This window comes from Aplidium turbinatum, chromosome 17 (genome assembly GCF_918807975.1).
Source record: "Aplidium turbinatum chromosome 17, kaAplTurb1.1, whole genome shotgun sequence".
NCBI classification, from domain to species: Eukaryota; Metazoa; Chordata; class Ascidiacea; order Aplousobranchia; family Polyclinidae; genus Aplidium; species Aplidium turbinatum.
In genome coordinates, this window is record NC_137488.1 from 8,953,710 (window position 1) to 8,967,637 (window position 13,928).

At 37.9% G+C, this 13,928-nt stretch overlaps 1 protein-coding gene across 2 annotated transcripts; it reads left to right on the forward strand.

The window, feature by feature from the left end:
- The first annotated feature begins 4,751 nt into the window (after window positions 1–4,751).
- LOC145786474 (tether containing UBX domain for GLUT4-like) lies at window positions 4,752–13,911 on the forward strand. 2 transcript variants are annotated; one of them, XM_082598137.1, is made up of 13 exons: window positions 4,752–4,903; window positions 5,309–5,364; window positions 6,028–6,249; window positions 6,484–6,612; window positions 6,978–7,350; window positions 7,541–7,672; window positions 8,343–8,469; window positions 8,923–9,004; window positions 9,458–9,581; window positions 9,825–9,906; window positions 10,414–10,466; window positions 10,540–10,661; window positions 12,085–13,911. In XM_082598137.1, the coding sequence occupies exons 1-13, from the start codon at window positions 4,823–4,825 to the stop codon at window positions 12,104–12,106; spliced, it is 1,605 nt and encodes a 534-aa protein (XP_082454263.1). In that variant the 5' UTR covers window positions 4,752–4,822; the 3' UTR covers window positions 12,107–13,911. The 2 variants fall into 2 exon arrangements, with proteins under 2 accessions (XP_082454263.1, XP_082454264.1); XM_082598138.1 differs by having other exon boundaries at window positions 6,978–7,338.
- The last annotated feature ends 17 nt before the right edge of the window (window positions 13,912–13,928 follow it).

The window sequence follows — 13,928 nt, forward strand, 5'->3', positions numbered from 1 at the left end:
TCGCTATTTTTCAAGTTCTGTTCCACCAATCAACTCTTCAAAAAAAAAAAAATACAACTACGGAAACTACCCTACTTAGCTCACAGCCTTCTTCAGCCTAGTCTACAGTACCGTATTATTCAAACAAAGCTGCCTGCATTTCCTACACATCTTACTGCCTTGCTAAAAAGTTCCGATTATTTGTTAAGCGTTAGTCGCAACACTCGCAAGCATCCCAACCTGCTTCGATAACTTAGTTAAGTCTTGAACAAAGAAACTTCAAGATCAAGCGGTGCTCATTTGACTCTGGAGGTGTGCACTGGAGCAACGCATTTGAAAGACAGCTTTCCATTCAGCGGCTACTGGTAGACATAGAAGTAGCGGTGCACAAATATATAACAACTGCGCCAAATAGCCTACAGCCTTAAGTCATAAGTAGAGTAGACAACCGGAAACAGACATTGCAGTCGGCTGCAGCGTGGGTCAGGTGTATGTCGGAAGGCGTACACCGATGCATAGCGCTCAAGTCCGCTTTCCCGCAATGCAGGATAAAGATAAACAAACAAACTTAAAAATATCAACTAACAAAAAATCAGCCGGATCCAATCCGGCTGCTGTTTCTGCCAAAGACTCAGGCTCCTAAAATACTCCGAAACCCCGACTCTTTTTGTAGCTTACATCTGGGCTACCAACCTCGAATCTATAACAAAGGATTAGGCTATGAAGTTTGATTTATCACATTGAGATTCAGGAGGGTCTAGGTAGTACTTTTGGACCCGGGCCCGGAATATTCAAGGGGCCTGGATTTAAAAAAAATCCCTCGACTTCATACATTATCAAGATCTTAATATAATCAGATCTAAAGAGATTGCCATCAGAGGTTAAAATAGCCATTTCAGCCGTCAGATGGTAAAGTACCGGGCCCACTTCAGCTTTCTGGTGGTAAAATAACCTTTTCAGCCACCAAACAGTAAAATAGGAATTTAATCTAGTATAGGGTAGTGATTATTATAGTGATAGTGTTTCTCTAACCACAAATATTACCCGATACATGAATTTCAAAATAAGCAGTCTAATATTTGTTCAAACTCAAAAACTGAAATGTAGTGAGGTAGATAACCCTGAAAATACTTCATTTGGTGACACAAGCATGAAAATTGGCACACATGTAGCCTACTTTGGACCATGTAGATTTCAAAAGTTTAATTAACCAAACGAATTCAAAGCGGCGGCCCGTGACATCAAAATTCAAAATAGCCGCCATGCAGGTCCTGTACTGACGTAGGAAAGTTGCTTTATGAAAGCAATGTAGATGTGTCTCATTTCTTACTACCTTGAAAATGTTACTTTTAAGACAGTATGAATGATTTAAGATGGTATTCAACAAAAACAAGTGTGTAACAGCCTTCTTCAGCCTACTATGGACAGAGAAAGGGTTTCACAAATTTGACAGTCATGTGCCACTTTTCATGCTTGTGTCACCAAATGAAGTATTTTACGAGAAATCTAAAGTTATCTGCTTAACTAATGGTACAGGTAAGAAGATTATTATCCTTATTTTTGCAATAAAAATTATACCAAAACAGCTTTTCAGATTATAGCAATCAGCAAATGTTTGACCGAGACCCAAACATCTTTCCCAAATCAAATTGAAAACTGTCTCCACAACCTTTGCTGTGAATTCTTTTCTGTTGAGTCTAGATCGAATGACCAGTGAAACATCAATGGAATCGGGAAGTAGCCTAATACTCTAGCGCCATGTGACAAATAAAAGTTTAAAAAAGCAATCGCTAGATAGAGATATAGGTTAATAAGTTTTGCGGTTCAGGAAATTTTAAGATTGCTCAAGATTTGTTAAATGACCATGCTTAACCAACATCAATAAAAATTTGTACACAACCTTTATATTCATAGCATTGTCGATGAAAGGGGCCCGAAAATAAATTGGTACTGTTGGGCCCGAGAAATCCTGTCAACGGCCCTGGAGAGAATGTGTCTGACTCGCACAATTATTAATCCAGTTTTCATAGTGATTGACAACATGTTTTTTGTGTTTGGGTTTACACTGCGTAGGCTACCAAATTCTGCTTTCAGTTATTGATACTAGCTCAGTATCCACCAACTTATGTGGGCTTTGTGTTTTTGCACTTGTGTGTAGGCTTAGGCCTACTGTGTAGCCTATAAGTCTTGTGCATCATGTCAGGTAGGCTATAGATTCAATTCAATTTATTTTTCTTTGTCGGAAAACAACAGCAATGAGAGAGAGAGAGAAACTTTTATTTTGTCTGTTGCAACAATAGCACGGTACAATTATACACAACATAAATAGAATAGCACCATAGCCATAATAGAATAGCACCATAGCCATGAAAAAATTACAAATAGTGAACGGCAACAAAACCAACAAAAGGAAAAGGTGGCAAAACTACAAAAGTTTAAAACGTGCATGCGATGCAAATTTAAAGGTTACGTACACGAAAGTAAATTAAGCACGGCCACCAAACCTAACAGTTTAAAGTAGATGAATTAGTTGGAAGAACCAGTTGGCTCCACATACCTAAAGCAACTGGAGGTGTGCCAGTTGATGAAACGGATGAAACCATGCGGGGACGACTGAACCTTACAATCAATATAAAAAAGAAAAATTAACAACACGAGCATTTAAGAATAAACAATGAACATACGGCATATTATTACATATTAAACATATTACATATTATTTACATATTAAACATATTATTTACATATTACATATACAAAATAGAAAATACTATGTACACTGTACAGTGCATCGTTTTAAGTAAAATGGAGTGTTCGCAGCAACGACAGTGGTGTGATGTTGAATAGGAATTGATAACTGATGGGTACAGGAATTTAGATTAATTAACTTATTATTTGAGCATGATATTAAACTGATGATCATGAATGATGAAAAATGTAGTGAAGATGATATGAAAATGGTCTAAATTGCTCGATTCCTTCTGCATTAGCCACATGTTATTTTTGTTTCGAAAAAAAAAGCATCCAACAACTCTATCTGACAAACTTTTTTGTTGATCGACGTAGGCTAATGGTTAATCGCCTAGTTATCTCGGTGGTTAAGCCCCACTGCTCCAGACTCAAGATCAAGCGGCGCTGGTTCGGCTCTCGAGATGTGCGTTTGAGCAACGCATTTCAGAACTGCTCTCCATTCAGCGGCACTTAGCGGATGGAATAGCTCCAGGGATGAATAGCTCACAGACAACAACACTTTAACAACCATGGAAACTTTATTGACCTTGAAAATCTCGGTGACCGGTCCTACGTCAGTGGTTCAAGTATGCGAAACTGCTACAAATAACCTATCAAAGGGCAAAGGCTTTGTCAGTCCGAAGATAAAAGATGCAAAAACTCTTTTACTATTCATTTGCTTTGCTTTTTTGTTTATATGTGATGCTGTTGAAACAACATAAATTGACTTGACAACCAACCAGTCCGACTACCTTCAAAAAACATTTAGCATTTTTTGAAATTTAAATTTAGCAACTCTGAAGGGAATCACTTAGACCAGGAATGTCCAACCTGCGGCCCGTGGACCACAGTGCGGCCCGCCTGAGATTTTTGTGCGGCCAGCCAGTCATTTTCACTCCAAGTAGTATTTTGAACTTTGAATGTTAGCCTAATTAAATTATTTCCAGTCAGCTTTTAGGGGCGCAGTAATAGTAGCCTATAGTATGGGAGCATCAGGATTATATAGGCCTAGGAAGAGTTAAAGCACGCGTGTAGTACTTGGGTAGCCTAAGTTAGTGTTATTTGTTCCTGATTTCGAAGATGAAATTAATGCTTTTTAATTGTTTCTTTAGAGAGGCTATGTCCCGACTTTTCTTGAAATTTAATAGGTTCTGCGGCCCATTGAATTATTTCAAGTGACAATGCGGCCCAACGGTATTACGGTGAAGCAAGAGATAAAAGGTTGGACATCCTTGACTTAGACACTTACCACTTTGGTAGGCACTTTGATATAAGACAGTTTTTCTTGCATCAGCTGATTTCAGTCATGCGACTCAGCACGTGATATTCTGACGGATCTACTCGAAAGATTTTTGATGCAAAGAAAATTAAGTGAATGTATCGCCACAAGCAGCGTGGCCTAATGGGTTAAGGTAGGGCAAGGGAATAGTCATTTCGATTGCATGGGTTCGATTCCCACCCCTCTGCTAATGTTCTTTTTTCTTCTGCAACTGAACTGAGTGCAAGAAGAATCTTAATGACTGTAATCAATTGAGTTTATAAGGAAAATTTCCTACCTTTCTTAACCAATGTGCCAATGGTGGTAGCTGGTTCGCACGGAAAACTGTCCTATGTTAAAGTGCGTACCCACCAATCACTTCAATGAAAAAAAAACGGTCCAGAATCCAGAATGAAAGCAGGACTGCTGGAGTGATCACACTTGAGCAGTTTTGTTTCTGATAACTTGTATTTTAAAAAGAATAAAAGTATATGTAGCCTAGAGTTAGTAATCAAAATTACAGTACATTGGCCTTCAGACATCGTTAGGATAGGGCTAGACTATAGGTGAAATATGGGTGCTCTTTCATGGCTTGCCCTTAGGTTACCACTGTTATAAGCAGTTAGAAATAACATAAACTCGTCAAAAACAACCGGTTAAATATTATTGAAAACACGTAAAGAATTGAAATTAGTAAACATCAAACTATATTCATGCTGGCTGACTTGCAGAAAGTAAATACCAGTAATACATTGTTACCTGAAAATTTTGTGATAGGAATGAAGTCTCCATTAGGCTATGTAGGCTAACTAGGTTTGGTTTTGATTATAACAGTCAGCTTTTCAGTTTTGGGTCATGTCAAAATCTGTTGTTATACTTTGTCTTAATGGCAGGAGAAGAACAATAAAGTTTACTCCAAACTACACTGTTGCTCAGGTAAATTTTATGAATTCGAGTTTCTTTTGTATGTGCAAACAATAGATATTTAAATTTTAACAGCGCTTGTTTATATTACACTAGAAACTATTTTGTGTCATATCTAGGCTTACATCTGCTGTGGTGATGGAAGATTTTTATGATAGGAAAGCAAGGAAGCCAATCCTCAGTTCTGTCTTCACTTTAGGCATAGGCTACCTTCAGTTGTTTTGCCAAAGACACAGTTACATGCTTTGGATAGATAATGAATTGACACCCTTTTGTGTATCGCGCCAGGGCTCTCATTGTTCAGCTATGCAACTGACATGATCAGCCTATGTATTGGCATTGTAATCATATTCTGTGTAATCTTGGTTTTAGTTACAATTTGGAAATTCTGCCGTTTAAACTCATTGGAATTTTCAGATAATAAAAGATGTATGTGCTAAAGAAAACATTGATGCTTCTCTGTATGACTTGAGGTTAGTTTTTGTAGGCCTGCATATTTTGTGAAATAAAATTATCTAAAATTTATATCGGGGATATCTAAAGAAAGGGGATACAAGGGTTTTTATTATGTTTGACAATAAAAAGTCTTCTATTTATTATAAAATGGCAATTTAGCACTAATTAATTTAATAAACCATGTTATAATAACCTGTCTTGCACTATTAGCATCAGGCCTGGATATTCACTGCATGCTCATAGTTACTCGTCACTTGTCAGCTCAACAACTCGTATTGGATACTGACCTTACACCTAGCCTCCTGCAGAGGCTTTGTTAAGAAAAACAGCTTACTGAGTAATCTTTAAGTGTGTTTCCAAGCAAGTATATATTCTTTAAATATGCCCTACATAACATTTTTTAACTGTCTTCTGTAGCTTACTGTACCAGCTGTAATACAAAGTGTATTGTTATTTTAAGCTTGTTATTTTGTTTTTAGACAATATTTATTGCACCATGAAACAAATATATAGTGTTATAATACAGTACCATTCCATTGTGGAATCAAATATGAAATAAAATAGAAATTATATAGTTTTTAGCAGTTGTGTTTCTTACGTATCTGACAGGAAAAAACAATACAATCTTATTTTAAATCTAGCTAATAATTTTGCAATAAAAAAAAGCATTTTTTTTTCAGAACTTCAAAAGCTGTCATAGACAGAACTCTTCTATGGAGATATGCAAATCTCCCCAACAATGCAAAGTTGGAATTGTGTCACAGAAATGAAGAGGCAAATGAGACTCCTGGCAATGTAAATATTGCACTCCAACTACAAAACGGTCAACGACTTATGGGCGAATTTCCTGCTACTACATTTCTCGTGGACATTCTTAAACATTTTTCTGATCAACTAAAAAGGTATATATTTTGTAAAAGTATATAACGAAGGTTAGATGTGAAGCCTAAAAGTTAGTAAATTTATTAATGTAACAGCAGCTTAACCGTTTCAAAAGGTAATGTTATGGTTTGAAACTGTATTGTTGTTTAAAGTAGGCCTACTTTTTCAAATACACTCCTAAGATATCATTCTTTGATTAAACTGTCAAAGATGTCTTAATGTTTGCTACTGTTTTACTGTTTGTTTTGATGCAGAATTCTGAACTCTGAAGTTGAGGGTGTTCCAACATTAGTTTACATGAGACAAAACTTGGTTGGACATGAGGTGTTGTCTTCCACAAGCTTAGCAGTGCTTGGAATTACCAAAGGAAGTGCATTGTTGAGGTATATACTTTTAGAAGTGTTTTGTGCTGTTCATGCGCATGAGGTGGTAGCAGTCATGTTATTCCATCCAGGCGCTGTGAGATTGGCATTTTCATTTTAAGATCTGTAAATGGGACACTGATGAACGATGTGTTATGTGGTTTGAGAAGCTGATCCACACACACAGGATGATAATTCGACAAGACCCATACAAACATATTGTAATTAAAATGTCCACTCAAGAACGAAATCGATTGGGCTCATCCAGTCTTTGAAGGGTAGCTTTGATCCTGATGGGATTGAGGTATTGTTTTGTGCTTATGTCTCGTCAAAGGTTACAACTTCAACAAAGTTACCGGTATAGTTTCAACTTTATGTCGTTTTAGATTGTCCTTTAGCACGGAAGACAGCAATGCCGGGAGTTGCAGTGAGTCTATGCAAAAACCAAACAAAGACACTAAAGCGGTAGCTGTGGTGAAGCAAGAGGAAGTGACACAAGATCATGACCTTCCTGCCGTTTTTCCTAAACATAAAGTTGCAACACCGACGTTTGAAAACTCGTCAAGCACCGTCCAAGAAGTGGCCTTATTAACAAGTGACCATGATTCCAGTTCCTCTTCTACCACGTTTGTTGATGCTGTTGATAAGATGGACTATGTTGTCGTTACCAGTCCTCCGCTTCAAGCATGTAATTCTATGCAAACTTCAAGCTCACAGAAACAATCTATGCCTCGAACAGAAAGAAAGGTAAAACGCAAGGTGTGTCAATTTTTTTTTAGTATCAGTTTGTTTTAATATTTCTTTTTCACTGTCTTTTTGAACTGCCGGAAGTCAACTAATTATTCGTTAATCAGACGGTATTAAGTTGAAACTTTTTTTTATTTGTAATTGCAATACTTGGTCAATGAAATTCATGCGTCTAGGCCTTTTACAATGTTGGTGTTTTTAGGGAGAAAAGTTTTCAGCTTCTTCGGAAAAGCGTTTGAAAGTTGAAACTACGTCAGCGACTGCTGCCAAAGTGGAAACGAACCATCCTGCATCTGCTACGAATCCCGTTTTAATCGACGTCTCTCAATCTGAAGTAACTTATAGAATACGAGCAAGTTAAAGTGCTGTCATTGTATTTATTCTCCATCCTATTGCCATGGTGCTACTGTACAGCATGGCCACCTGGAGATGCGGCCTGATTTGTCACATTTTGCATATTTTGATTACAGCTACTGCTAGTGCTTGACTGACATTTTTTGAGATGTTATTACTTTTTGCGGTTTCCTAATGACATAAAACTTTTTTGTTGCCTTGGGGAAGCAGTAGCAAATGAGAAAAAGTAAGTTGAAAAACGCAACATCAGACTGTTATTGAAAATTAACAGTCTGACTAAAATCTTCGAAATCAAATTTTCTTTGTTTTTCAACATGTGAGGATGTTAAAACCTATTGTGTCATCTGGGGAAAAGAATAAAGAAAGCGTAAAAATCTAATTTTTAGAAAAAATTATTTAAACGTTTGCCCAAAGTTAGAAAAACCTGGAAATTTCTGCAAAATGTGACAAATCAGGCCGTATCTTTAGGTGGCCATGTGTACAGCAAATTTCTTTAAAAGCGACAATTGGTTTTTATCTATGCAGCTACGATTGACAAAGTGTCATGACAAGCATGCTTGGTTTCTTGTGTATATCATACATCATAGCCTCTAATAAAGAGCGCAGCAGTGAGCAGATTGCAATCATGTTTTTACATATTTTTGCATCAGCTTCCGGCTGAAAATAGCGATCTCAGCCCCTCCTCCTGCCAACCACAACATAAAGATCTTGCTTTGGACAAAGAATGTCCACGACGTCCTATGCTCTTCAACGAAAGAAATGAAAAAGAAAGCCCCGGTAATGCTATGCTAACTCAGTATCCACCAACGTGACTAACCCATACCTTTATAGTATCCTATATTAAATAAGTGCAACCTAAGGGCGCTATTCAGATGACACTCTCGGAGTGGTCAGAATCATCATATTACTTTACATTTGGGGTCCTTTGGAAAGTGGATGACGAAAAGTAGGGAGCTGGCATCATATAATATGTGGACTGGTCATACACATCGAGGTCGTTTGACTGGGAAGTAGACAGGAAGCAGCCATTGTGGCGTTTATCAATCAACTTTTTCCATTATTGGGCATTTGTATTAATTTACAATTGCTTACTTTTTTGTTTTTTATTCTCTAAGTACTGGTACTGTCAATCAAGCTCTTTATACATTTCAATTAAACAAATCAGTGTAAATTTGCTCACTGGAAAAGTTACGTCGATGATAATAGCAAATGACATAATTCCGATTTCAGCCGCCACCAACGTTTCCGATGAGTTTTTTGACATCACAGTTGACGATCTTCGCAAGATGCTGGCTGATCTGAAGCACGAAAGGTTCGACACAATTTACGATACTAATGCTTCTTTTCCAGAACTTCAATAAATAAATCCTAGACCCTCTCCGCATATTGTCAGTTTCTTCTCTCGTGTTGTATAACTTTATAGCGACAGTTGTAGCAAATTTAGTTTTCCAGAGTCGGTAATTGCGGGGACGACCACGTGGAGGTACTTGCTTTCGTCCCCTTCATTGTCAATTTGATCGCATTTCATGAACCTTTTCCAGTTTCTTGATGATGTCAGTATGTTATTATTTGAGCGAGTGAAGGTAGCCCATTCACTGTGCTTCAACACCTGGAAAGGTTGAAGCAATGTTAAGGCATCTTATTGGATGGACCGTTCGTAGTGTAATTTTGTGAAAAATAAAATATTAGATCCGATATTTTCCTTTGCAAAAATAAATATCATAAACTTGACAGATTGGAAGGTTATACCACAGTTTAAATTTAGAAAGAAGTTCGAAGAAAAAGAAATGCTTACAGAGGAACAGAGGCAAAAGCGAAAAGTCCAACTGGCTTCCAAGTATCCCCATATCGTCATCAGAATCATCTTACCAGATCGGATTGTTTTGCAGGTTTGTTGCAAAAGTCTTTTTCCTGTTTCTTGGTAAAGTGTTCTATGCTGTACTTAGTCAAAGCTCTAAAATTAATTCAGGTCGTGAGTTCACAATCAAGAGTTAGATCTGTATTTAAGTGGAGTAATATAGTTTGTGTGACTAATGACCATCTCACCAATCGTGCTAACAACATCTTAAACTTACTTTTCTCAAGTTGGCTCTTGATTGTTTTAATACGGATTTATGTTCACTTAATTTCAGGGTATTTTTCGGCCCCTCGAAAAACTTCATCGTCTTTATGAGTTTGTTCAGGAGCACACAACTGTTGAAACATTTTATTTGTGTAAGTTGAGCTTCAGTTTTCAGTGTGCTTGGTTGGGCGAACCAACCAATGAGACCGTTTGGTTGCTATTCAGATTCCAGTGTGGGTTCGATTTGCGAGATTTTAGTGTACCACAGATGTCGGCGACCAGACTGGATTTTTGGTCCAACATATCTCGCTACAAAATCCAGATCAACTGCTGTAGTTGCTTAAACCCTTGTGATTGTCAAAATGTTTATTCTAGGACTGAGAAAGCTTTTTGAGAGCTTTATCCTCGCTGTTTCGTATACACATACTTGTAGTGGATTTGAACCACTGACGCAGACAGTCACCGAGATCGACAGGTGAAGTTTCCGTTGAAGTGTTTTTGTCTTTGAGCTATTCCGTCACTAGGTGCTGTTAAATAAAAAGCAGTACTTAAATGCGTTGCTCAAACGCACACCCCGAGAGTGGAATCAGCGCCGCATGAGGTTTCTTTGTGCGCAAAGTCACGTACTTGACATTGAATAACATGTTTTCATTTTTCAGTCACAAGTCCACCGAAGCAGATGTTAACAGACAAAGAAACGACGTTATTTGACGTAAGTATGGTGTGGATGGTTCCACAATTCACAAAGTGTCGTGGTTTTAATTCCCATTTATAATGCATTTCAGAGTAACTTGGCCCCAGCAGCCCGTGTTTACTTTGGAACAAAAGAAGCCGCAGAGGTTGTGGTGAAAGAACAAACACTGAGTTTGCTGTGCACTGGAGAAGATGCCAATAGAGAATTACAAATGTAAGACTTCGCCTACTTCGTTTATAACTTTCTCCTTTGCTCCAGTTGAGATGCAGCATTCTGATGTTTGGTTGTTCGGCAACCCCAATCTGTTTCGTCTATAAAATGCATCCACTTCTCAGTGATTCTTGAAATGCGGTTCAAAATTGCCTTTATCATAGTAGGCTAAATTATATTTGCTCCAAGGCAGAAACGATAAAATAACTGCAATTACTCACGACATTGCTGGTGGAGTTATTCGTTCGGTGTGGTTCAATTTGGTTTACACTAAAGTCATGTCAAATCCCAATCCGAATGTAGCGGGCTAGGGCAGTGGTTCTTAAATTGGGAGGCGTGAAGATTCTCCAAAGGGGCGCCCCTCGGGTCTGAGACATAGGGAGGCGATATATGTCTGGCCGATATATGCCGACGCAGTTCATACCTTGTACAATTAGGCTACTTCAGCATTTACTTTACCTATTAACTCGGCAATTGCAGGCGCCAAATTAGAAGGCTATGTGCATGACCTTCTTTATATAGCTAATTAGCTATATTATCTAACTAAAGATGGCTATGGCTGTGTGTCTTCCAGGGCGTTTGGTCAACGTTACGCAATTACAGCCAGATTAAATAATGCGCAGAATTTTGCACGACAATTGCGACAGGCTGACATGCAGCTGCATGTCCACAATAGTACAATATAATCGTTTAAGTTGAAGATAGGCAACTTTCAGAAACTGCTTTCTGAATTAACTGGAAATTCTCGCCCCCTGGAGTTGGCTTACTTTCAGTAAAAATTCGTCGCCAATGTATTGTACAATTGTTAAACAGAAATATTCGTAACACTTTATCTTGTGTCACGGTTGTTAACTGGAAATGTGACCTAGTGTAGTTTTGACTTCATTTTCCTGCATCTATTCACGCGGTTTTTGTTTAATTCGTTGTTTGGTATCAATGGCTGTTTGTGACATTATCTTGGGGGAAAGTGGCTTCTCTGCACTTGCAAGTGTAAAGAAACAAGCTAGGAACAAACTTGACTGTTATTCTAACATGCGATGAGCATTGTCTTCAACTAAGCCACGAATTAAAAAAGAAGTTACATCTTTCTCAATAATGCGAGGAAAAGGAGATTGTGTTCCACTTAATCTTTTGATCAATGTAAGATGGAGAGTAAACTTTGTTTGCTTTAAAATCCAAAACATGTATAGCTTGACTTCGATTCATATCAAACTAGAAACGGCGGAGTATAAAGTTTCAAGTTCACGTTAAGAGGGCGCTGCCCAAAATGTTTTAGAACCCTCTGAAGTCTAAATTAAGTTAGGTGTTCGTCTCAAATACGATTAAATTAATTGTCGGTGCTGTCGACTTCTCCGCCAAATGTTCCGTAAACGCAACCAAGTTTGAATCTGCATTATCAAATTTAATTAAAATCATTTCTTACCAGGTTGAGAACAACCAATGGCTGACTCCTGCGAAACCACGTGACAGGATGATCAACTGGAGATGTCGCTTAGCTTGAGAGATTGTCATGAACCTTTCTATGTCGAGATTACAAGTGACTGACTTTATGCCGGAATAAAGCAATACTGGACATCTTTTGAAATTGGTGCATTGCACTCAATACCTTGTCACTGTTCTACCGTCGATTCAAACAGTCACCCAGGGATATCAAAAGAAGGGGATGCGAAGGCTTTTATTACGTCTGACAATAGAAGTGCTTTTGTTTAATAAATCGTGTTATGATAACCTGCATTGCACTAGTAGCATCAGACCTGGATACTCACTGCTTGCTTGTGGTTAGGCCTACTACTTGTTAATTCAACTACCCATATACTTGCTCTTCATCTAGCCTACTGCAAAGGCTTTGTCAAGAAAAACAGCTTTCTGGTAACTTTTGAACTGTCTTTCCGAACAAGTGTTCTTTAAATATGCTCTATGTCAGTGGCTCTCAACCTGTGGTCCGCGGACCACTAGTAGTCCGCGGGCATTTGCCTGGTGGTCCACGAGCAAACTCTCAAATCGTTGTTTTTTAACCCTTTGCGTAAAAGTTGTTAATTTTATCAAGGCTCATCCACTAAAATGTCGTCTCTTTGCTTCGTTATGTTCGAATAAGGATCTTGATCATGAACAGCAACTGATGCATAGCCTACTAAAGTTCTCTGGTTATCAAGGGGAAAAGTGTTTAATAGATTGTTTGAGTTACGTAATGCTGTGAGAGAGTTTCTCAGAGAAAAAAAATCCAAGCTTGTTGCTCATTTCAACGATAGCTTTTGGGTTGCTGTTCTAGCTTATTTGGCTGACATTTTTGAAAAACTGAATAAACTTAATTCATCGCTGCAAGAAAAGCAGACAAATTTAATTACCCTTCGTGATAAAGTGTCTGCTTTTACTAAAAAAAACTTTATCTTTTGAGGACGAGATTATTGCAGGGCAACTTCGACATGTTTTATCAATTGCATGAATTTACTGAGAAGCCAAAGAATGCTGAAATCAATAAACAACTGTTGATGAATTTTATTTCTGACTACCGTACTATTTTGAATATGTTGCATCCATCTGAGAGTGAGCTTGATAAAATTTGGGATACAAGCTTCACATGAGTATCCACAGCTGTCTCAGAAAGCTTTGAAAATAATTTTACCACCTTTTGCAACATCTCATCTTTGTGAATGTGGATTTTCTGCATTGATTACAATAAAAAGAAAGTATTGTTCTCGACTTTTAAGTCGAAGATGAACTCCGATTGAGTTTTTCAAGTATTACACCTCGCTTGGATATGCTATGCTCAAATGTCCAAACTCAAGGTTCGCACTAAATGTAGCAATCTTTCTAAAACCAACTACTGTTTATGACTTAGCAAGCAATAAGTGACATTTGTTCGTTACAAGTAGAGGAGAAGGGGGGAGAAGTAGTGGTCCGTGACTGAGACACAATTTTTCTAAGTGGTCCTTGAATCTCAAAAGGTTGAGAACCTCTGCTCTATGTAACGTTTGCTAACTGTCTTCTGTAGCTGAATGTACCAGCTGAACTGCAATGCGAGCCTTCGTATCCCTGGTCAATCCCGTGCTATTTTTCATGCCGTCTTAGCTGGTGCAATAGTGGTACACTGCCTTGTGTGAGCTACTGTAATAGCAGTGATTTCAACTTCAAGCCAATTTTATGTGAAAGCTTCTGTATTGTTGCTAGCACTAGTTGCTTTACTTTTATCAGATAAACGTTGCAACTAGATCTAAAAACGATAATCGTTCTGGTGAACACCCAAACTTTTCAGTATAAAGCTTCTGTATT

Bases quoted from the DNA above. Each gene is read 5' to 3' on its own strand.
- LOC145786474 (XM_082598137.1), top strand. From the start codon at position 4,823: ATGTCAAAATCTGTTGTTATACTTTGTCTTAATGGCAGGAGAAGAACA. The intron at 5,365-6,027 runs GTTAGTTTTTGT...TTTTTTTTTCAG, and splicing joins GCTTCTCTGTATGACTTGAG to AACTTCAAAAGCTGTCATAG. The intron at 9,907-10,413 runs GTAAGTTGAGCT...TTCATTTTTCAG, and splicing joins TGTTGAAACATTTTATTTGT to TCACAAGTCCACCGAAGCAG.